General features: G+C 38.5%; 1 protein-coding gene across 1 annotated transcript; it reads left to right on the plus strand.

Moving 5' to 3' along the window:
• Positions 1 to 4194: 4194 nt before the first annotated feature.
• Positions 4195 to 8031, plus strand: LOC117634791 (guanylate kinase 2). Its single transcript, XM_034369012.1, has 11 exons — positions 4195 to 4661; positions 5136 to 5171; positions 5309 to 5416; positions 5522 to 5598; positions 5671 to 5800; positions 6128 to 6490; positions 6857 to 6978; positions 7066 to 7201; positions 7324 to 7369; positions 7471 to 7576; positions 7655 to 8031. Exons 2-11 carry the CDS (start codon positions 5169 to 5171, stop codon positions 7764 to 7766), a joined length of 1203 nt encoding a protein of 400 aa, XP_034224903.1. The 5' UTR covers positions 4195 to 4661; positions 5136 to 5168; the 3' UTR covers positions 7767 to 8031.
• The last annotated feature ends 15650 nt before the right edge of the window (positions 8032 to 23681 follow it).

A 23681-nucleotide genomic window follows, 5' to 3' on the forward strand; every position in this document is an offset into this window, starting at 1 on the left:
ACAAAATTCACACAAATTATAAAGTATGTACCGAATATAATGTTTTGTATTGGAGTTAAGAATTTTAGAATTTAAGTAAGTGTGTTAATTGGGTGAATTACCACATCCAAGAATTTCTTCTAAGCAATCAATTGTGCAAATCTTGTCAAATGATTTTAGGTACATCTGGTTTCGGCCGACAATTTGGGAAAAGTTTCCAATACTGGAATGAAATAATAAGTTAATAACAGTGAGAAAAAAGTCCTAAAGTTGAAAACCCTCAGTGGCTTTTTCTAGATCATTTGGAGAAAGGTCTATGTGCTTTTCATGTCAAGTTGGCCACTAGGGTCATGCCAAGTTGGCCATTGGGTGCTATTTCCCCCAAAAAGATTTTTGAAAGCGATCCAACTTGAATGGGAATTAGGGAAGAGATGAGGCCTACACTCCCATAAAAGAGCAATTAAATTTAATCAGAAAAAAACAAAACTATTCTTGTCATGATCAATGCCTTTTCTCTTTATAAAATTTGCAGAAGTGGGTATTGCAATCCGGTGGGGGTGATTATTGCATATATAAAGCACCAAATAAATAGGCGCTAATGTCGGGTGTTAAGAACAATCTTGGTCATGTGCTAGCTCTGATTTTTATTTATTTTTAGTTTGTGTTAAATAATTTACTAATTACTCTTTGTTGACGCTCAGCACTCACCGAGTCCATCTGCCCAATAAGAACACGACATATAGGCCTCGGCCTCCGAGCTATCGCTGGAAGATCGAAGGGATGTAAGCCAGTCACGTCGATTACAAGACCCCTCTGACCGCAAACCCGTTGTATCTCGTGAAGCGTGCCCACGTCCCCTCGAAAGCCAGGTGTAAACCGCATGAATCGTCACCATATGGGATTGCGCCGTATGCAACAAGCTACTCTGCCCACGCTCGCCTCCTAAGTGGAAAATGTAAGAGGGTCATCATGAGCAGGGGACGTGGACAAACCCTGACTACCCATTGTCTAACAGATCTGACGTGACACAATCGGCTCAGCTCCAAGCCGAGGTGGCCGAATTGTAAATTAATTCATTTTTTGCTCTCTCTATAAATAGAGTAGGAGTTCTTGTAAAGGGGGGACATGATTTTTGAGATCTCTCCAGGAAGAAGGAATAAGAAGCTCGGCCTTATCACTTGCCATATTGCATCCTCCTCCAAAGTTTCTTCTCCTTTGTAATTACGTAAATATAGCCGAATCTCTTTATGTTAACCACTTGAATATCTGTGGTTCAAACACTCTTGGTCTACTTTTACTTTCGTTTTAATTTTGGAAGGAATTCTAAATTCTAACCCTTTTTTCCCCTATCAATAAAAAACATCATAAACTTTCGAACCAGAGACGGTCCTACATTTTGTCTAACCTATAACCCATGTGAGTTTGCAGGATTCATGTGAGTTTTTTTTTAAAATTTTTTAAATTTAATATGTAGGTTTTAAGGTTTAGCCCAATTTAAAATCCTGAGTTCATTCCTATTTCAAACACTTCAACTCGATGCATGAATAAATACTAATAACTACCTAAATTTACAAGTCATTAACAACAACAACAACAAAATATTTGAATCTCACGAGAAAATAGGGAATGGATCTGACTTTGGAAGAAGGCTCTACTGCTTTATAGGAAAATAATCTCTAGTAATCCACATGTTGTCCTCATATTTGAAACAATCTTTGGTCAAAGTCCCACTTTGATCAAAGGGTATCCTTCATTTCAACATTTATTTAATTTTTTTTACATTTCTTTTTCTTAGCCCAAGTGTTACATTCAAATATCATAGTATTTTCAAATGAAATAAACATTATAAGATAAATTATTCTACATTTTTCTTTCAAACATTTGACATTTCTATAAAACTCCAAACATAAGAGTGCTCATTAATTAAAGACAAAGTGAGAGACAAATAAAGAAACCCCAATCCCATGATCATTCCTTTTTTTAAATTTAAAAATAAAAATAAAAAATTCCTCTAGCAAAGCATCATCCAAAGAGCAAAAGACCAAGTCTCATGCTGCCCAAAAAAGGTTCAATTCTTTTGACCAAACCAAACCATTTCTGACCTAAAATAAGATATATAAATACAAGAAGTAGGACGTCCTTTTTGTATTCTTGCTGAAGCTCTATTTCCTGGAAATTTACAAAATTCTGTAAAATATTGTAAACGTTGTGTTTTAGATATTGTGTGCGTTGCATGATGTTCAACTTGACGAACAAGCAAAATGGTCGTACTGATTTTGACAATTTAGCGTAAAAGGATGGGATCTGCCGACTTGTTATCTACAATACAATGCTGCACTTTCTTGGGTGGGAGAGTTGGTCAACAAGAAGAAAGTTTGATCTTGGCCCCATAACATGTACTCTACTTTATGAAATTATAAAGATTCATTGCACCATGTCCACTTAGTGCACTTCACAACTTGAATAATTTTGCAAGTTTGCTTTACTGCAAAATAAGAATTCTATTTTAAGTTGTAAAAAGTCGTAAGTGGCAAGGGAGGGAGGATAAGAAAATGAATTAAGAGTAAAAGTATAAGAAAATGTATTTTAAATTGTAGGGTTCTTCTTACCCCAACCAGGATAAGCACCTCTGCCACCTTTGGTGTGACTTCTCCTCTTCCATTTCCTCATTGTTTGTTTTGATGTGCCCTATCGTTTCCAAATTTTGGCCATATGTCCTTCCCTTTTCCATTTGCATCTCCTCTCCAACTTCACTTCAGTCGTCACACCTCTCTCACCTCCTCTCCTCCCCTCACCCACACATCAGTTCCTTCTTCAACCCCTCCCATGAAATCTGAAACCGTAAAATCCTCATCTCTTTCTATGATATTCTTGGTCGTCTACTAGCTTGCTGCATCTGCTTCTCCCCTACAACACATCCTCAAATTTGAATTTTTGCTATGGAGATGTGGTCCCTGTCTTAATGGTCAACTTTGACCCTTACTTAGATCGTTTGAGTATGATGACTGTTGGTGGCTTGCTTCTCCAAACTCATGCTCTACATATCCCACTTGTTGGTTTCTCCTTCTTCCTTAAATAAAGCAATGGTGACTTGTTGTTTATAGGGTCTGAATCTGATTCTAGGGTTTTTGTATTTTTTGGTCCTATATTTTGTACTTGGAATTGAGATTTTTTTAAGTCATTGTTTTTCTTTTTCTGACTTTATAATGGGCTATTTGTAATCTCTGTTTGGTAATGATATGTTCATTCATTCCAAAAAAAAAAAAAAAAAAAGAAAAAGAAAAAGTAAGGTAATGACCAATAAGGATTAAAAATCAAGGTAACAAGCCTAAATCTAGAGACCACTACTAACATTTTGGATAGCTAGGATATGAAAAAATTGTTTGGTTAGATGAATGCTAAGTGTGTGTCTTCAATTCAAATAAGAATAAATTGACCTCATAGGCCAAATGAATCAACATGGAGCAAAATAAATGGCGTGGTCCAGTTTTAAGTGGCCAACAATAAACCATAGTCCATGTGCACCAAAAGGTCGAACCTCTATGACACTGTGGTAGTGTGTATGAAAAACCATTCTTTCTATTATAATTTAGACTATCGCTTGTATTTTTTTTATTTAAATCATAGTCCATGTGCTTTGTGGTTTCAAGCTATTTCTATCTACTCTATTTCAATTATTTTGGCCCTTTAAGTGTTCTTGTTGCCAATGTGACCACAATATTTATGCTCTTTGCCTAAGTTTTGACAACTAGGTTCTTTAGCATTTTGACACAAGTTCTGTTCTGATTTCTTAGCTAAAAGTGAGGGACAATCCTTGAATCCTTCAAGAATTGGATGCAAATAAAAAAGTTGCCAAGCAAGTTTCTAGGTGTTTCCCTATTTCTCTTATTGTTTTTCAACAATTTGGCAAAAGCAAATGCTAAGGAACAATTTTGTCACATAGAATCCAGTCACACGAGTCACTCTTTTAATCATTCTAACACTACACGTGTCATCCCACCAATAAAGATCTCAACGCTTTTGCTTCACATTCACTCAAGAATTTTGTCACCATGTTGCATATATATGCCAATGCCATGGGGTTTTTCTTATTTTCTATTTTTGGATATTTTTTTTTTTTTAAAAAAAGGGATTTCTTTTTTCCTCCCAAGAAAAAAAAGGGTTATATAAAAAACTTTGAAGACCTAAAATTAAAATAAGAAAAAAGGACGGGTAGCGGTGGTGGGGAAGGGAAGAAACTTCATAAGCACCTTACAAGAAAACGAAAGCAGGTCTTCTTTGTGTCGTGAATTGAATGCGACCACAAGGCCACCCCTTTTCTCTTTCTCTCTCTTCTTCTTCTGCTGCCTCTGCCTCTCTCTCTCTCTCTCTCTCTCTCTCTCTCTCTCACCACTACTTCTTCCTAGGGAGGACTATTGGACTAAAGATTCCCTCTTTTGTATGCTACAAATATGAGAATGCTTCATGGGATATCTTGCAACTTATTCTACCACCCTTGTGATTTTTTCCATCCCAAGTTCGTGTTGATTTGATTGCAAGCCTTCACAAAACTTCAGCTTGAAAAAGATACACCCAAAGTGGGCTTTTAAATCCTTCTTTGGCCTTCTGAACAATACATCCCCTGCCAAGAAATAAGCTTGCTTTTTATTTTTGGTTATAGAGCAATTACTGCTTGCACAAAGGTACCTGGGTCTTAATCTGTTTGATATTTTCAGCCTTTTCTTTTATTCCAAATGTTGTTTTAACCCTTTGTTAGTGGTTTGATCCATATGTTTTAGCTATATTAAGGTGGGTTTATGTTTGTTTGCATTTTGATGTTCTTTGCTCTCTTCCTAATTGGTTTTTGTTATGGGTTTAAAGAGATTTGGACAAAAAACCAACAATTGTATCTTTGTTGCATCGCTTTTCCCTTTCTGTATGTGTATTTCTATCTTGGATTAGGACATGGGCATTTGTGTTTTGATTTTGAACTTCATTATCGTATTTACCTGGTTCCAGCTCAAACTCTTGTTGTTTTTGTTTTCTCCAAATGCAATAGAGAGACGTTTAGTTGCAATCTCTGCCTTTTATGCCTCGTCTGGCTTGAACTTTTCATATATTTCTTAGATCCAGAAAATATTGAATTACTCTCATCTCTCTCCATTTCTGCTGATCAGGGGGAATCTAGAATTGCAGGAACAGATTTCTCTATGGTAAGCACCTCATCCTTAGTTTATACTTAATATTGGTTAATAAATTAACTTTTATCAGGAATGTAATTAGAAATGATGTCTGCATGTGAAGCAAGATGGTTCCTTTGATGTGATTTGATTTTGGTTGTTGTCATCAGGGAGAAGCCCCAGCATTCATTGTTGATGAGCTGCAGAAGGGATATGGAAATGGATTTGATATAAAATCCAAAGGCGGTGAAACAGCCATTCTCATGGGCAACAGAACTGTATGATATTTAACATATCAATATGATTTTGTCATCCAATGTCCCTGTTTGTTCTTCAGTGATTTACCACCAGGTCAATCATATTGCCAATGCATTTTTTGACAGTATGTGATTGGTGGAGCCTGTGAGGAATCGCCATTGTCAATTGGAGTTCAGATTTTTGACCAATCTACTGGTGAATGGTAAGTGTATGACTCTTGGTATTGAATTGCTTTTGTCTGATTTTGTTACTGATATCTGGTTTAAATTTGCAGGATATATCCTACTGTGTTGGGAACAAAACCCAAAACCTGTAAGGGCCTTTCAGCAGTGCTTTTAAGTGAAGACCGAATATTGATTACTAAGAATGGTTCCACCCCAGACGATTTTGCTTGGTTCCTTGAGGTGGGTACCTGTGAAACTATTCAGATATGATAAGGGAGAGTTCATTTGAACAGAATAAAAGATGTCACAATGTCGTCTCATTTAGTAATAGTTTAAGTTTGAGACAGACAATGGAAGATAAAATGAGACTGCACCAAATGATAGTAGGAGTTTCAAACAATAAGTTTGGAAATAGAATTATATTCAATTGATGCGAGAACAAAATAACTCCTGTCCTTGTTGCTGTTAAATAAAGTGGAATTGTTCAGTTAACACCATTCTGTCCATCACGTATTATGTTTAGATGATTACTATGTTATTCTGAAATCTAAAATTGTTTTGTTTTAGGTGGACACCCAATATGTGAGGCAGCAGAAGAAAATTTTGGGCACTGACGTGGTTGCCTGGAGTAAGGGTGTGAGGGGCTATGCTGAGAAGCCAATTGTTATTAGTGGTCCTTCTGGGGTAGGTAAGGGGACACTAATATCCATGCTCATGAAAGAATATCCCTCCATGTTTGGGTTCTCTGTGAGCCACACAACCCGTGCTCCTAGAGCTATGGAGAAGGATGGGGTCCATTACCATTTCATTGAGCGAAGTGCCATGGAGAAAGAGATAGAAGATGGGAAGTTCCTTGAGTTTGCTTCTGTGCATGGAAATCTCTATGGAACTAGTGTTGAAGCAGTAGAAGTGGTAGCAGATGATGGGAAGGTAACTTTCTTTGATCAGTGGTTTCTATTTTGATTATTGTTGGAGCTTGGTCGTTTTCTTTATCATGTCAAACTTGCTATATGGATCTGTCATGCGGTGAATCAAAGCATCTGCATGATGATTAGTTGTATTTGGAACAACTGTTCTAGATTGTAGTCTGGTTTATGGGATACAATTAGAGGCTAATTCATATAATCCTTAATGTCATGGTCAAAGTTGTGAAAAGCTTATGAGGATATTTTATGTATTTTAGATTTCGCCCTCATATTGTTAAATTATGTTAGTGGCGCTCTCTCACAAGCACTGCTTTCTTTACTGAGATTCTTGTGGTTATTCATTCTGTAATGTTGTTTGCTTTCAATGTAGAGATGCATTCTTGACATTGATGTTCAAGGTGCAAGATCCGTGAGGGCTAGTTCACTGGAAGCTATCTTCATCTTTGTATGTCCACCCTCAATGGCGGAGCTTGAGAACCGCCTTCGTGCAAGGTAGTTTGAGATGCCATTTTATTTTTCTCATTCTCAAATTCCTCTTCCACATTGCCAATTCTGAGTACGCTTAAATATGCTAAACAGGGGAACTGAGACAGAGGAACAGGTCCTAAAGCGACTTAAAAATGCCAAGGCTGAGATTGAGCAAGGGCAATCGTCAGGCATCTTTCATCATATGCTGTATAATGATAACCTGGAAGAGTGTTACAAGAGTCTTAAGGTATATGTTCCTTCCTTCTTAAAATTTCACCAATGCTTCTAGCGATGTTAAATATTTACTAATTTCCTTATCAGTTGATAGTTTTTACTGCTTAGTGATAACATATTCCCTCATTTTTGTAGAAACTCTTGGGGCTAGATGGAACTGTCACTGCTCCTCCTAAATCATGTAAGAAATGGTTCAATTCAGTCCTACTGTATACTTGGTTCTTATTAGTTTCATATGCAATTAATTGAATTGAATTTAACGTGTTAAAAATTCCATTTCAGCTCCTAAAGTGGTTGATCTGCCTATGGACCATTCAGTAGCCAAAATTGATCACAGAATCATCATAAACTCTAAAACTCCGGAACTGGGAAAAGCATCTACGAACATGTAAGTATCTTTTTCATTGTTAGTTTCTTCTATGCATAAGATATTCAGCTTGTTTACACGTTTACGCTGTCTTAGCAGGATTGTGCTGGATGTGTCATCCCTCAAAGGAGGGGCCCCTGGACGGACTAGAGGGCTAGACATTTATACCATGGACTCATTTTTGGATGGTTTGGCTTGTATCAATCACTGAGCCAAATATTTCAACCCAGATAGCGACCGACTTCTTTGATTTCTTTATTCGTATTTTCAAATCTTTCTCAATTTTAGTCTTAAAGAAAAAGTGGTGATGAAGCTTCATATATGATTGTGTCAGATCATCGCATAGATTGGATTTTTTTTTTCCCCATTCTTTGCTTGTTTAGAACAGAGATGACTTTAGACTTGGAGCAATGTTGAACAATTACAATGACCCCACATGGGCAAATGAGAGCTGATTTATGGTTTTGTTCGGCAAATTTGAATATCGAGCTAAGAAAACCATCCGCGAGGATGCCTTAAACATTACTCTGAACTGTTGTAGCTACCAGTTTAGAAAACTACTCCGAATTTAATTTAGTCAGACTAAACCAGGTTGCTGCAGTTAGTTCTTTGTAGCCGCCAACATCAAACATGAGGGTTTTACAGGGATTCCATAATATCATGGGGTCGGACAAAGGAGAGAGGAAAACTTTGAAGCAATAGTTAGTATATGAAGGAAAGCTTCCCTGGTCATGCGGGCGCGATTGATCGTAGCAAAAACATACCATATTTCATGCCTAGAACTCGGCCTGTGCAACCGTAATATTAGTGGTAATGGTGAATCATGACATTTTTAATGCCTAGAAATCAGCCTGTCTAACCATATTACTACAATACAGTGGCTTAGTAAAGGTGTATTCAATTGGGAATTCATAATATTTGTAAGTATCTTGTAACTCAAATGGTTAAGAGTAAAAATTCTTGCATCCGAGATTCCGTGTTTAGATTCCCCTCTCGAAAAAGAACAGCAAGGGCATAGTACATTAGTGAGACACGAGGTTGGCTTAAGAGTGTCTAGATACAATGACAAAAGTCAAAACAGCTCCAAGAATGGGTCGCTTAGTCATAAAGGTAGGGAAGAATCGGTCAATATGCTTGTTTAGTTTTTCTTTTGAATGGAGAATGGGTCAAATTAGTTAGCTGGTGTTTGGTGGACAGCTGTGGATACCCGGTTGCCATAAGTCGCCAACTTTCCAGAGGGTTTTGGACTGGATGTATCTCGGAAGTCCCTTTGTTTAGATTTAGAATGCACAATGCCACCTACATATACATATGTAACTATCAACCAGCTGCAATCTAACAAACATGATGTCTAAATTTCCCAACACTTCCAATTATGTCGACATCGTATTTAGGGTTAAATGCCATATTTGACCCATGTGAATTTTTATTTTGGTTCCCATGTTTAATTGACGAATTTGGTCTTGTGCTTTGTCATGTTAACAATTTTGGTCTCATTTGACGTTAATTTGCTCGATCTGTGAGGGCACAAAATCAGGCAAAAATGACCCGAATTGTTAACAGATTAAAACTCGTAGAATAAATTAGCCGAATTTAGAAAAACAAAATTGAAAATCCGAATAAAATGTAGGGATCAAGAATGTATTTCAATACTGGTATTTAATACAAGTTACTTAGACTATTTCAATTAAATTAGACTAATGTTCTGACAATTATTTGGTGAGCTTATAAATTATAGGATCAGACTTATTAAATTAGATAACAATCTAACATAGTTAATAGATTGAAATCTAGTTCGAGACGAGCCACCAAATAATTCCGTGTAGAATCTTAAAAGCTAGGTTTTATTGGTGGGCGGCTGACATTACGTTGCGGTCATTTGCCACCACCAGCTTTTGAGTGGTTCAAATTCGCAGCAAAGAAGTATTGGAGTATTTATTCTATCAAGGACAAAATTCTAGAGAAAATCAGTCTTGAAACAATTATCAAGATGGATGAGAAGTGTACTGATGGACGTTTCTATCATCTAGATTCCCAGAATATTTAACAATGGCCGTTAATGTAGTTTTCAGTTGTGAATTGACCTAGGAATGAGCTTTTAAAATAAAAAGATGACACTGCTTCGCTCTTAAAAATTACAGTTTCACACGCATAAAAAATTAATTTATATAAAACACACAAATTATCTTTTTACAAATATGTCAAACTGTTTTGTTATGAATTTGGCCCAAGGTCATATTCTGGAGGCTGAGGTTTGGGGCCTACATTTTGGTCTAAAGCTTGCTGTTGAGAAAGGTATCACTAACCTTGCTATTGAAATGAATGTTGTTGTTGTTGTCTCACTTGTTCAACAAATCAATTCATTGCAATGTCATCCTCTTGCTGCTTTGGTGCATAGTTGTTGCAATCTCAGGAGGCAAATTGGAAATTGTCACATTGTCCGCATTTACAAGAAAAAGAATTGTATTGCGGATTGTTTGACAAAATGGAGTTATAATCTGAACATGGAAATTTGCTTTTTTGATTAGGCTCCTATTTGGGTCTCTTGGTGGATGACTTGTTTGGTCTTAGTAGGCCTCGACTCATGCGTGGTGTTTAGTTGTTGTTTTATGAGAGTTTCTCCTTATTTCACCAAAAAAGAAAAAAACATGTCAAACTGTAATTAACAGATTTCTTATTTCCAGGGGAGGGGGCGTATTCGCCAATAGAAAAGGGCAAGGTGCCAAAAGTCCATAGCTGTCATTGTTTGAAGTGGAGCCTCATGTGGGTTCCGAAACAGTCCCTAGGATGGATCACAGTGCTATATATGCTTCATTTGCAGGCTTGGTTTGGTCTAGTGGGGCAAAGAAACCAAGGGTTATACTTTTATAAGGTCCAAGTATCTATGCATGCCATAAACTGCCAATTGTGTTAGGGACATGGGGGCATGGGCAATTGGGGCATCATATAGGCATTCTACCTAGGGAGGTTGGAGATGGCCCATATGAGAAACTTCTGCAGTGAGGACCGTTGCAGCATATACATGTGAAAGTATGAATCTGCTACCAGTTCAGTGGGGGACCCTGAGTACTGAATCAGGCCACACAGGGCAAGTGGGAGATTTGGTTGTTGGTGCTTTTCAGTTTGGGTAGGTCCTATTCACACATAATTTCACATGCTGCTGTGCAGCTATATGGAAGGTACTAGCCTGCTTTTTTCTATTTGGCAGCTGCTATGGACTTGGTGCAGGCAGAGTCAGAATTTTTTTTAAAAATGGAGAATATTTAAAAGGTTAAAAGTTCCACACAAAAAAAATTATACAACTAAATACCTTTAAAATTTAAACAATAAAAATTCCCTTAGATTCATAGTGGACAAAGTCTCTTGGAGACATTTAATCGAACGCATAATTAGCACTAACAAATGTGCATATTTCGACATCTCCAAGAAATTTTCTGGTGAGGGGAGAATAGTCAAGCACACCAAAAAGCCATAAAGACGATTGAAATTTCAGAAATAACTTATCATCTATATAAGGTAGGATCCAAACTCTATTATAGGGCCCAAAGAGTGCTCAACTTTGGGCCCCTAGTGACATTCTTATGTCATATACCCAATCTAAAATTTAAGCCCTTCTCCTTTTGGTTCGAAGACCTACTTAGTAGGACCAGCTCGTCTCTTTTGTTAAAGATGAATGTGTACAGAAAAAATCTAACCTATGAAATTTTATCATGTCATGGTGCTAAAATGATAAACCAAATCAACCGTTAAGTCATAGTTTCAAAGCACAACTTAGACCATATGGTAACATTTACTATTATTATTTTTAGCAATGGAGAGGAGAGATGCGAACTTGAGACCTCTTCCAACATGAATAAGAGAATACCAATAAACTATAAGAATTAGTTGGTTTCCATTTTCGTTGTGGTTAAAGCAATGAAAGGGCCGATCCATTGTATTGGATTCTACTCCTTTTTGTTTGTCTTACTTTGTCCTTGAAATTCACTTTGGATTGAAAAGCTTGCTTCACGGATTTGTCTGTTCATCTTTTTCATGTGCTTCCACTGAACTAATTAGTTCATGTGAAGCAAGAGTAGATAAAATCTTTCGATTATGCTATTGCGGCATCGACATGATTGTATTTTGGTGGTATAAGTAGGCTTCGTAAAGTTTTCGCAACGATTTTCTTGTTTGGAATTGTATCATCCTAAAATTAATGCATATTTCTGTCTTAAATAATATAAAATAATCTAGAAAAATTGAGAGAAGTTGACAAGTTAAAGTCACTAGAAACATCCTACTAATTATATAATGTATTATAACTAGAGAAATCTAGAATTAGAAGACAATTTGTGGTTGAAAATGACTTTGAAAAAGTCGGTTACTGTGCAACCGACTTGTCCAAAGCAAAGTTGCCGACTAAGTATTCCTATAAATAAGCCTATAGCCTCTCAATGTAATCAAGCTAAAAAACTACAGCTGTCCAACTCTAGCCATCAGCCAACTCAAGTATTAAAACCTTGTACTTTTCCTATTTCAATCAATAAAATAAAACTACTTCGTTACTATTTCAAAAGTTTTCCTTCCCAAATTAAGCTATTGTCCCAAACACTACGAACCCTTCTCTAAACCTCTTCTCCCTTAAACTAACAACTAGAAACTTTTGAAGAATGCTTGAATGGATTCGTTGTCCTTCATAAGTAAATTATCAAATTCCCGCCAAAAGGATTGGAGTTTGATGGAGATCACTTTTTGTGAACCTTGGAGATGAAAAATGAGGAGCCGATGTGACCCCTCATTGTCATCCAAGGGAGAAGATACCATTAGGCGATGCATCAGTTGGTTATGGCCCACAGCTTCAATAGGGGTATACAAATGAATCTCGTAGAAAGTGCGAGTAGTGAGTGAAGCACCTGGGGGCAGACTGCAGACAACATATAGCGAAAGTCCTGCCCATTTCTCATCGTTGTGCAGATTTTGAGGAAGAGCTAAATTTACTGTGCATGCAGACGTGCTGCTTTGTTCACTAAACCACTGTAATCTTTCACGTAGAGGAAAAATAAAACCATAATCATAGAGATGCGGAAGGCCCAGCTGTAATCCCTAGAGACAAACGTACTCATGATATCAGTAATTCAGTCGTCATTCTTTTTGTGTGTTTGTGTGTGTGTGAGAGAGAGAGAGAGAGAGAGAGAGAGAGAGAGAGAGAGAGAGAGAGAGAGTACCTCAAATAGTTTTTCAAGCAATGACACCACGTTTCTTCTCAATTGACCTACAATCCTGGTTGAAGTAGTAGTTTCTTATTCTTGTACTGCTTGTTGAGTTTGAACCCCGCTTGTCGACGGAATACTTCTCATACCATCTTCTTCTTGTTGATGCTGATAGCCAAGATAGTGTTTATTCAATTTCTGGACAAATTTGGGGACATCTTCCAAGTATATTAGGCTCACCCCACACACCCTGTCACTTTTGTCCCTGGGCTGTTAGGTGTAATTGAAGCTCGGATCAAGCGTTTATTCGAAGTTTCCTTAAGGTCACTTCGTGGTATAAAGCACCAATGTATAAATGGTCCCGCTAAATTGCAGTCGTGGTAAATAATTACTTGGGGACGTTCATGAGGATCTTCAGTTGTATAGAGTTCAATACGGTGATTGCGAGTGAAGTTTGCTCCCAGTTCCTCACCAAATTCTGGTACATCTTCCAAACTATCATGCTTCTGAGCTGCTTCATAAACAAAGCACAGAGCAAGTTTTATCCATTTACTCTTACCATCTAAATCAAGAGGTAGAGGGATTGTTATGGTGGATTCAGTACTCCGACGGCTCAACCATGCGGGATTTTATTTGATCGATAACCATATTCAAACCTTTCACCGCGCTGAATGGCACCCTATAAAATAGAAACAAAAGAAAGATAATAAAAAATTATGTTCATGAGAGAGAGAGAGAGAGAGAGAGAGAGAGAGAGAGAGAGAGAGAGAGAGGACCTCAAAGAATGTTTGATAGAATGGCCTCAAAAGATGTTTATCAGGTAACCAAAACGCCTGAGCTTTGTCTTCATTTCTGTTAGGAAAGAAATCCCTTAACTTCTGTAATTATGTATTTACTTGTAGTGCACACAACACCATGTTATGTGAGTCATACCAGATTTCTAGCCTAGATTAGTTAGTTACTTAGAATAGCTCCTTGTGTATCTTTTATATTCCTTGTATTGTCCTGTATGATTTATTCATTCAACAGAGAAAATATTCTCCATATTTCACTTTACATGGTATCAGAGCACCATCCTGGTGACTCTTGATTTATTTTCATGGGTGAGAAAGAAAGTTCCTCCGCCGACAAAAATTCGGTTATGGAGTCTTCCAGCCCTCTTTTTATTCACTCTTCTGATCACCCAGGCTTTCTGTTAGTTTCCAAGAAGCTTAATGGTAACAATTATGCAACCTGGCAACGTTCCATGGTTATTGCCCTCATTGCCAAGAACAAGATTGGCTTCGTTGACGGCTCCATCGAACGACCATGATCTACCAAGAAGTCCGATGATTACACTCTTTGGGACCATTGTGACAAGATGGTTCTTTCCTGGCTATTAAATTCAGTTGACTCTGACTTGGCAGATAGCGTGGTTTACGCAGCAACCGCAAGAGAAATTTGGCAAGATTTTGAAGACAGATTTTCCCAAGGCAAGGCTCCAAGAATTTTTCAGATCCAAAAGATGATTGTTTCTCACACTCAAGGAACCATGTCGGTATCCTTATATTACACCAAACTCAAGGCTTTATGGGACGAGCTTGTTTCTTATAATCTTTCTCCTACTTGTTCTTGCGGTGGTATGAAAACATAGAATGAATAGAAAGATCGAGATCACATCATGCAGTTTTTAATGGGTCTCAAATGATTCTTATAACACAGTGCGTGGTCAAATTCTACTTATGAATCCTCTCCCAAGTGTCTGCAAAGCATATTCTTTGATTACTCAAGAAGAGAAACAAAGAGAAATTGGCTCATCCACAACTGAACACTTCATTGCTGCAGCCGTCCGAAATACCAAAAGTAATAATTTTTCTCAAAATCGATCTCGCGGACATGACGCCAACGGCAATCCTCTCCATTGTAGTTACTGTGATCGCGACTACCATACTGTTGAAACCTGTCACAAGTTGCACGGGTACCCACCCAGGCACAACGCTGCTTCTTCAACTGGCAGTAACTCTGGCAGCAACCGTATCTCTGGGCGCAACTATGGTGGTAATTCTAGTACGCGACAAACACCAACAGCCCATCAAGTGGACGCCAATTCCTCTTTAGTGCAATAGGCCAGTCAGCTCCCTTTCACTAGTCCAAGCGGTCCAATGGCAATGGGTCGCACCATGCCACCGAACCAGTCGGCCTCCAATTTGGAATCTGTTCTCTTTGGGCTCACTGATGAACGGTGCAAACAACTTACAGCTGCTATGGTAAAATTTTCCACCCCTTCATTATCTGACAACTCCACTGCTTTTGCTAATGAGGTAGGTCTGTTTAATCCTTCTCTCCCTTCCATTAATTCCATTTTTTCTCATCCTTGGATTCTTGATAGTGGAGCTACGGATCACATTACATCTGACTCCTTTTGTTTCGTTGACAAGAATACCTCACATGTACCCTCCGTTAATTTACCTATAGGCTCATATGTACCCATTGATTCCATAGGCACAATTCTTTTTAATAAGGACATTGCTCTCACAGATGTTCTTCATGTTCCATCTTTCAATTTGAATCTTCTATCTGCCAGTAAAATCACTAAATCATTGCGTTGTTGCATCATCTTATTTCCTGATTTTTGTGTCACGCCCCGAACTAGGGGTATGTGAAAACCCCGCACCCGGTGCATGAGAAAATAAAAACTACAATAAAATAAACAAATGCCGAAAAATGGGTTCAAAATAAACTTCTCTTATAAAAATAGCTCCAAAATCTTACAACTGTACAAGAAATAAATAAAGCTGTACTACTCTCATCTAATTCAGCCAGAATTGATTTAGTCCTGGTCTTGCCCACTAATTCATCTGAAAAGTTAAACACGTGAGGGATGAGCAACCACCGCTCAGTAGGGACATGAGACTTACCACAATAGATTGATATAACTAAATTAAGTGACATGCAATCACACAGCCAAATATTAATAATAATAATGATAATGCATGAATGCTCTTCAATTCTACCCAACCCGTTAATTTATATAATAGGGCAAGCAAACCTGCATGTCCCATACCATGTATTTTACTACTGTGATTCCGAATGCCCCATTACATAAACTAACACCCATACCAGTTATCTCATAATTCCTTTTTTGCTAGTCATCTTGTTTACACCATTGATCTCCAAGCCCAAATCACCCAATTGACAATTATACCTCCGATTTCCTAATCTACTATGCACACGGGCTTGCCTGGACTTGGTCCCTACAATGGTTAGACTCAACTACACAAAAGAACCTTCCCATTACCCTCTTTTCCATAATTTCTTTATCAACCTAAGAATTCCAGCCATCACCAATAACATATGAACATGTCAATATTAATCAAATTATAATATCATGCATAATATATTGCTCATGAAATTTAATTAGATCAATCTTTGTAAATGTAACCAACAAATCCCTACCTCGATTCCAAAGCATTGCTCCAATTTAAGAAAATAAAAGCTAAACCCTATATCTCTTCCAAAAATTTCATCACCTCTCTCTTTCTCTCTCACGTTGCATGTTTGTAGTAGTAAACAACTTGTAAGCTTCCTATTTATACTAGAATAAAGTCGGCAAGGCAACTATCCTTCTATCATTGGTTGGTATGTTTGGAGGTTGGAGATAAGTGCTAACATTTGATGAAGTAAAGCCAGCTAGCACTTGGATAGCAAGACAACAACCTTATGTGTTTACACGTCCCTTAAGCAACCAAGGAATGGTGCCACCTCCAGCTTATGTTATCCACCTCATGCTTATTACATACATATTTAATATAATAAAATACATATAATTATTAAAATGGTAAAACAACTATATGCATAATCAATTTAAATATATAACTAAATAGGTAGTTAAATATTTATTCTTCATATTTTTTAAAAATATGGGTCTTCACATTTTGTGTCTTGCAGGACTTGGCTACGGGGGAAGATGATTGATTGGGGTAAACAAAGTGATGGTCTATACTACATGTCACCGCCTTCACCATCACCAATTTCTTGTCACATCCCACCGTCTTCTCATCTTTGGCATCAACGGCTTGGCCACCCATCACCCGCTCGTCTCCAACTCCTCCATAAATTGTTTCCTTTTATTTCTGTTCCTTTTGACAATACTAGTGATGTCTATCCTGTGGCCAAACAGACTCGGATTCTTTTCCCTTCAAGTAATATTACTTCCAAGTTTCCTTTTCAATTATTACATTGTGATATTTGGGGGCCGCACTGCATTAAATCTCATTGCGGTGCTCCTTTTTTTCTAACTATTGTGGATGATTTTAATAGATGCACTGACACTCAATATCTTCTCAAAAATTTCATTGCTTTTGTTCAAACTCAATTTAATCTCTCCATTAAAACAACCCATTCTGACAATGGTTCTGAATTTCTTTCCATGCAACCTTTATTTCTCTAACATGGCAGAGTTTCAACTCTCTTGCGTTTATACTTCACAAGAAAATGGTGTGGTAGAACGCAAACACCACCACATATTAAATATCGCCCGTGCTCTTCGTTTTCAATCCAATATCCCATTACATTTTTGGAGTGAATGTAATAACCCAAAACAAAATATCTAAAAAGTAAGGATTAATATCTTCTAGCGAAAAGACAATTTTGCCCTTGCATTATTTAATAGGAAAAAGGTTGAATTTTTGATCGAGAAAGAATTTGGCAACTCCGTTTGCTCCATTGCGTAGAGCACGGCGAAACGAGTCCGTAGACACAGAGTAGACTCGAATCGGAGCTGTAGCGAAGAAAATACGGTCAAAATACCGCGAAGGGCAAAACGGTAATTTGGACAAAAAGTCATATTTTTATCCCTTTCTCTCTCTCCCCCCCCTCAGCTTTCTCGCTCTTCTCTCTCTCTCCTGCGCGACGCAGCAGCCGTCCCTCTCCCTTCCAGCCGCTGCCGTCGCCACCACAGGCCGGCTCGATCTCCGGCAAGGGTACCGTCAACTCCGCCTCGACCCCGCCGATCTTCCCCGACCCGTCGCCGACCGGGGGACGCCTGGAACTGGTCGGAAACTGGAGATTTCCGACCGGTGTTCATTCGAACTTCTCTCCTGTCGATCTCCTTCGTTTGTCCACCAAATCATTCGAGTAAGGTATGGATTTTCACCTATTTTTCGTGTTCTAACTGATGGATGTATGGGTTTCGATCGATTTCACCTCTAGATCACTCGATTTTCAACTTGAAAATTCGGCCGAACTTCAGCCGCCGTGATCGGCCATTTTCGGCCACTTTTTGGGGTATGTCCAAGAACAAAAGTGATTCCAAATGGGGTGTTTTACCTAGGATAGGAGTTTGGAGTCTTGGTTCCGAGATTTTTCGGCACCCGGTTTCGCTTTAGACACCAGAATCTGCCCGCGCGTGCTGGGGAGCGTGGGTGAGGGTGGTGAAGTAATTCTGTGCAATTTTGTGATCCTCGTGTCGTCACGAGTGCGTAGGATTTCGCGGATCTCGATTCGGAGTCCGTTTGAGCCCCGAACGGATTTTCCATACCGCGCGATCCTTGGGTGCAGTGTCGTCTAATTGTCAGATCACGCTGAATTTTGGATATGTCGTACTACATGATTCCAGGATCATGTAGGATTCGACGGATTGCGAATCGGAGTCCCGGATACTCCGAAATCGCGAACCCTGGGGCTAGGGTTTGAATTTAAAGCGATAATGCGATTTTGGCCAATCCGACCGTCCGTTTCGGACCAAATTCGCGGAACATGGCTCCTTCTCTATGAGGAACCTTCAGAGAAGCCCAGATTGGCCATCGGAGATTGTGGACCCCACGGGTCCCGGATCAGTCGGTCTGGTAATTTATCGCTTAGTAAGGCTTCAAGTCTCTTAAGACCGTTCTAACTATCTAAAAAGCTAAGATGGGCATAGGAGTAACTTAAAACGAGTGCACGTATTTCTAGGAGCCGGGGGCAGGGTGTAATTTAAATTATTTTTATTCAGCAGTTTATTAATTTAATCTTTATGGGTAATTAGGCGCCAGAGGCCCGACAGGATCACAGGAGGGACCTTCAAGAGGTCCAACTAGCTCGGACTATCAGTGAGTAGACTTTCTTTCATGAATGATTTTATATAAATGAGTTATATAAATAATTTATATAAATAAGTTTATTTAAATGATTTTATATTGATTTTATATAAATCAGCTTTTATAAATGAGTTTATCTGAATAAGTTTTATGAACTGCTTCTTCGAGCATGATTTATACTGTTAAGTACTTTGATCTACGTAATGCTTAGATACTGAGGCTCCAGTAATATAAAAACAGAGTTTGAGAACTTTACCAGAAGAGATAGCAGATAAGTTTCAGATTTTACTAAAATGCAGTGAGTTAGTAGATTTTTCTCAAAATAGTTTATTTTAAAACCACCGTGTACCCATTTATCTTTGGTGATTACCCACAGTCGGACCGATGTCTACGGACATTCAGTCTGATTTCAGTTAGTCAGTGCACTTGACTTGCCTCACGAGTTTTGGGGATGCTCGGACCGTGAGTGCCAGGATTTGCGGCTCGGCAGACTTGGTGTCCCGAGACCTGCCAGGATTGCGGATCAGGCTGACTACGGTCCCCTGTATCTTGCCAGAGCGGCTCGAGTCGACTTGGTGTCATCGAGACCTGCCGGCGGATCAGGCTGATCATAGTCCCCTGATTTTGCCAGTTTGCGGCTCGGGTAGACTGCTTGACGCCCGAGACATGCCAGGGGAATTGATGGATATGACAGGGGTACAAATAGGTGGTAGTTTCAAAGGATTTCGAGCTTTCTTTTATCCAGTTGTGACTTCCAATTATTTTATACCAGTTTCTTTGATATTTGCGGATTTATATCTTTATATGTTGTTCAGTTATACGAGTATATTCATCAGTATGTTTTTACATGCTTATTTGCATACCTTGTATTGAAATAGAGACAAACCAGCGATTTACATCCTTATTTATTTTTAAATGGGGGTTATTATGGTTATAAATTGTTTTCAAGAACATTATTTTGTCCACTCACATTTTCAACCTGTTTTTCGCCCCCAGGCCATAGAAGTGCGAGAGATTCCACCACCGGGCTATTCATAGCTTCCGCGCCACCAAAAGAGGTAGAGTTTTGTAGAAAAACCCTTGAAACCTTGTAAACTTTAGAAAATGCTCTGATATCTAGTTTTAGTGGAAAACTGGAGCTGGTGAATACTTGGTTATTCAATTCTGGCAGTTGGTGTAGAATTATTTGATTGTTGACAGGTGGAAAAAAAGTTTGGGATTGGTCAAAATACAGGGGAGACTCTGCCAAATTTTCGGCAGGAGTCCAGAGAAAGTTTTCATAGTAACTGTAGCAGGAAGGGTAAAATGGACATATGTGCCCGACAATTGCCAAATGTCGGACACGCACAGGGTTTGGTTCAAATTCCAAAGTGGAATTAGGATCGGGTCCTGTCAGTGAATGTGTTCTTACCACTGTCTACATTATAAAACGTTTACCCACTCCCTTATTATCTAATAAAAGTCCTTTTGATTCTCTATAATCGTTTACCAACTCTCACCTTCGTGTTTTTGGTTGTCTTAGCTATGCTACTGTTGTCCATCCATCTCATAAATTTGATTCTCATACTCATTGTTGTGTCTTTATCGGGTATCCAACAGGTCTAAAAGATTACAAACTTTATGATATGGATCACAAAAAATTCCTTGTTAGTAGGGACGTCCACTTCTTTGAAAATATTTTTCCTTATCAATTTCATTCTCCTACTCCTTCCTTTGTCCTGCCACTACCCCAAACTGACATTCCTTCTTCCTCTGGGCCTACCGAGCCCACACCAATGCCACATAACCACCAAGCCCGTAACCAACCGGCACCTTCTATACTTGTGGACCCACTATATCCTACTTCTTTTGACTTTGCCCATGTAGACCCCCCATCTTCCACTACCTCTGACTCGGCTCCCACCCCACCTGAACTAGGTTCCTCTCCCCGACTCGACACCCCCAGGCTTATCCCTGCCACTGATTTGTTGCCCTCTCCACCCAACCCCACTGCTCCTCTTCGTATCTCTCCTTGCACCAAATATGCACATGCGTGGCATCATGACTACCATCTCTCTCATGCTATTGTTTCTCCTGACCAATCTTCTGAATCGACGTCAATTCCTACGGGTACATGATGAGTCGATTTTATATTATATATTTAACCTCATTCTTAATACATTTTGGTTAATATTTTAGAAGAACTTTGATACTTTGAATTATATTTTCAATATAGGACTTTCGACTCTCTCTAGAGCAAAACGTAATCAAATGGACGAATTTTGGAGTAATTCCAATTGGAGGACGTATGTGAGTCACTTAGCTTGATTGTATCACCATTTCAGATTTTTCTACCAAGCGGTTAATTTCTGGAAATAAAATAAAGAAGTAGTGCGCGGTGCCGGAATAGTGACATTTTGGACTTTTATTGTGTTTTTGGAGCCCAAGATGACCTTGGATGGGTTCGTAACCTTCTGGAGAAGTGTTCAGAATATTTTTATCTTTAAAACAAGCTATCTTGGGCCAGATTTTGAGGAGATTTGAGGCCAAAACGTGGCTGGGCAGATTGTGGGCAGATTCTCCTAATTCAATTTGGATTTTATATCCTAGTATTATGTTATTTTAAATTAGTTTCCTTGTGGTTTAGGGTTTTTGAATTAGTTTCCTTTTATGCAATTATGGGAAAAACAGAGACTTTGGCTAGGGTTTTTGAAGAGCTTCTACTTCAAGGTGTTTTTATTCCTATTTATTCTAATGATATTTTCTTTTATTTTAATTATGAGTATGTGTAACTAATTCAAATTGCTAGGGCGAGGCCATAAGCCTTAGCATGAATATGTAATTTTATTAATTTGCTTATGAATGTATGCATGTTTGCTTTGAATAATTAATCATTGCATTTAAAACTATCTATCTATTTTAATGACTAATCACCATTAGGATATGTAGACAAGTAATTTGATGCAATTTCTATTGGAACATCACCCTGAAATTGAGGATGGCTTCTTGTGATTAGTAGTTGTAAGTTCACTTAATGCGAACATCACGCTCTTAAGGATTGCATGATTTTTCAAAGGGTTTTCACAAAGCTTAATGAGTTTTGCATGTTTATATTTGATCTGAACATCACAGACGGATTGCATGTTAGATATACGTTTTCGCTTGAACATCGCAAGGAAAATATGCATTAGGAAAACCTAACCTTCAAAGCATATATGTGGAAATTCATAAGTAATTGATAGAATTGCATAGGATTGTGACGGTAATGGCTAAGCCCTAGTTTTCTCTAAATTGTTAGTCTTTAAAAAGAAAACGTTTTTCTTCTTTGCTGTTATTATTTCCCAACTTTCAGATTTCTTTTACTGTTAATTTAATCTTTTCAAATTCACAAACTTCAAATCTTTGATAAAATCTATTTTAGTTATTAATTAAGAGTTAGTTTAATTACAAATTAGTCAAACAATCTTTGGGGACAACGACCTTGCATGAGCATTTATACTACAATAGCCTTGTATTCTTACAAGTATTTTATGTGATTTTAACCCTGTTTGCACAGGTACTAAAAATCCTATCAGTACAAAATATCCTCTTTCTAACTTTCTTTCTTACTCTCATTTTTCCCCATCCCATCGTTCTTTTTTACCTCACATTTCAGGTCACATTGAACCTTCCACCTATGATCAAGCAATTTCATATCCTTAATGGTGTGCTGCCATACAGGCTAAGTTGGATGCCCTTGCCCTCAACAATACTTGGTCCCTTGTGACAGGACCCGACCCAATTTCCGCTTTGGAATTCCAGCCAAGTGCGGTGCGTGTCCGACACCTGGCGAATGTCGGGCACAAAAGACCTTTTTGCCCTTCTTGCTTCAAATTTTCTTTAAAATTCCCTTAGACTTCTGTCGAAATTTCGGCAGCGTCTCCCCTGTATTTTGAACAATCCCAAAATTTTTCACCTGTTAACAATCAGTACATCTATCCCAACAGCCAGAATATCGCAAGTAACAGATCTCAACTCCATTTTTCCACTAATACTAGATATCAGAGCATACTCTAAATTTTTTAAGGTTTCCAGGATTTTCTACAAAACTCTACCTTGGCGCGGAGGCTATGATTGGCCCAGTGGTGGATCCCGCGTACTTCTACGGCCTGGGGGTGAAAACAGTTTGAAGATGTGAGTGGACCAAACATGAGAATTTTTCAAAACAGTTTAACAATCATAATAACCCCCACTATAAAAAAATTGTTAAATAAGCTGAATACGTACTCTTCATTTAAAGCATACTAAACTCAAGCATTCTATGTAAATCATATTCAAGCTCAATAAATTTTATTCACAAGCACTGAAATCAAAGCTTGTATAAAACACTGAAAACAAACTTGTATACAAGTACTGTACTCAAACCTTGTATAACTGAACAAAACTATATAAATGTATCAATGCCTGAAAAATCAGAGAAGCTAGTATAAAATAGCTGAAAGTCATAACTGTATAAAAGAGCTTAAAATTCTTTAAAAATTACCACCTAATTGTACCCCTGTCTTATCCGTCAATTCCCTGGCAGGTCTCGGGCGTCACGCAGGCTACCCGAGCCGCAAACTGGCGAAATCAGGGGACTATGATCAGCCTGTCCCGCCGGCAGATTCCTCGATGACACCAAGTCAGCTCGAGTCGCTCTGGCAGGATGCAGGGGACCGTAGTCAGCCTGATCCGCAATCCTGGCAGGTCTCGGGGACACAAGTCAGCCGAGCCGCAATCCTGGCAGGTCTCGGGACACCAAGTCTGCCGAGCCGCAAATCCTGGCACTCACGGTCCGAGCGTCCCCGAAACTCGTGAGGCAAAGTCAAGTGCACTGACATAAACTGAAATCGGACTGGATGTCCGTAGACATCGGTCCAACTC

This window comes from Prunus dulcis, chromosome 7 (assembly GCF_902201215.1).
Source record: "Prunus dulcis chromosome 7, ALMONDv2, whole genome shotgun sequence".
In the NCBI taxonomy this organism is placed as follows: Eukaryota; Viridiplantae; Streptophyta; class Magnoliopsida; order Rosales; family Rosaceae; genus Prunus; species Prunus dulcis.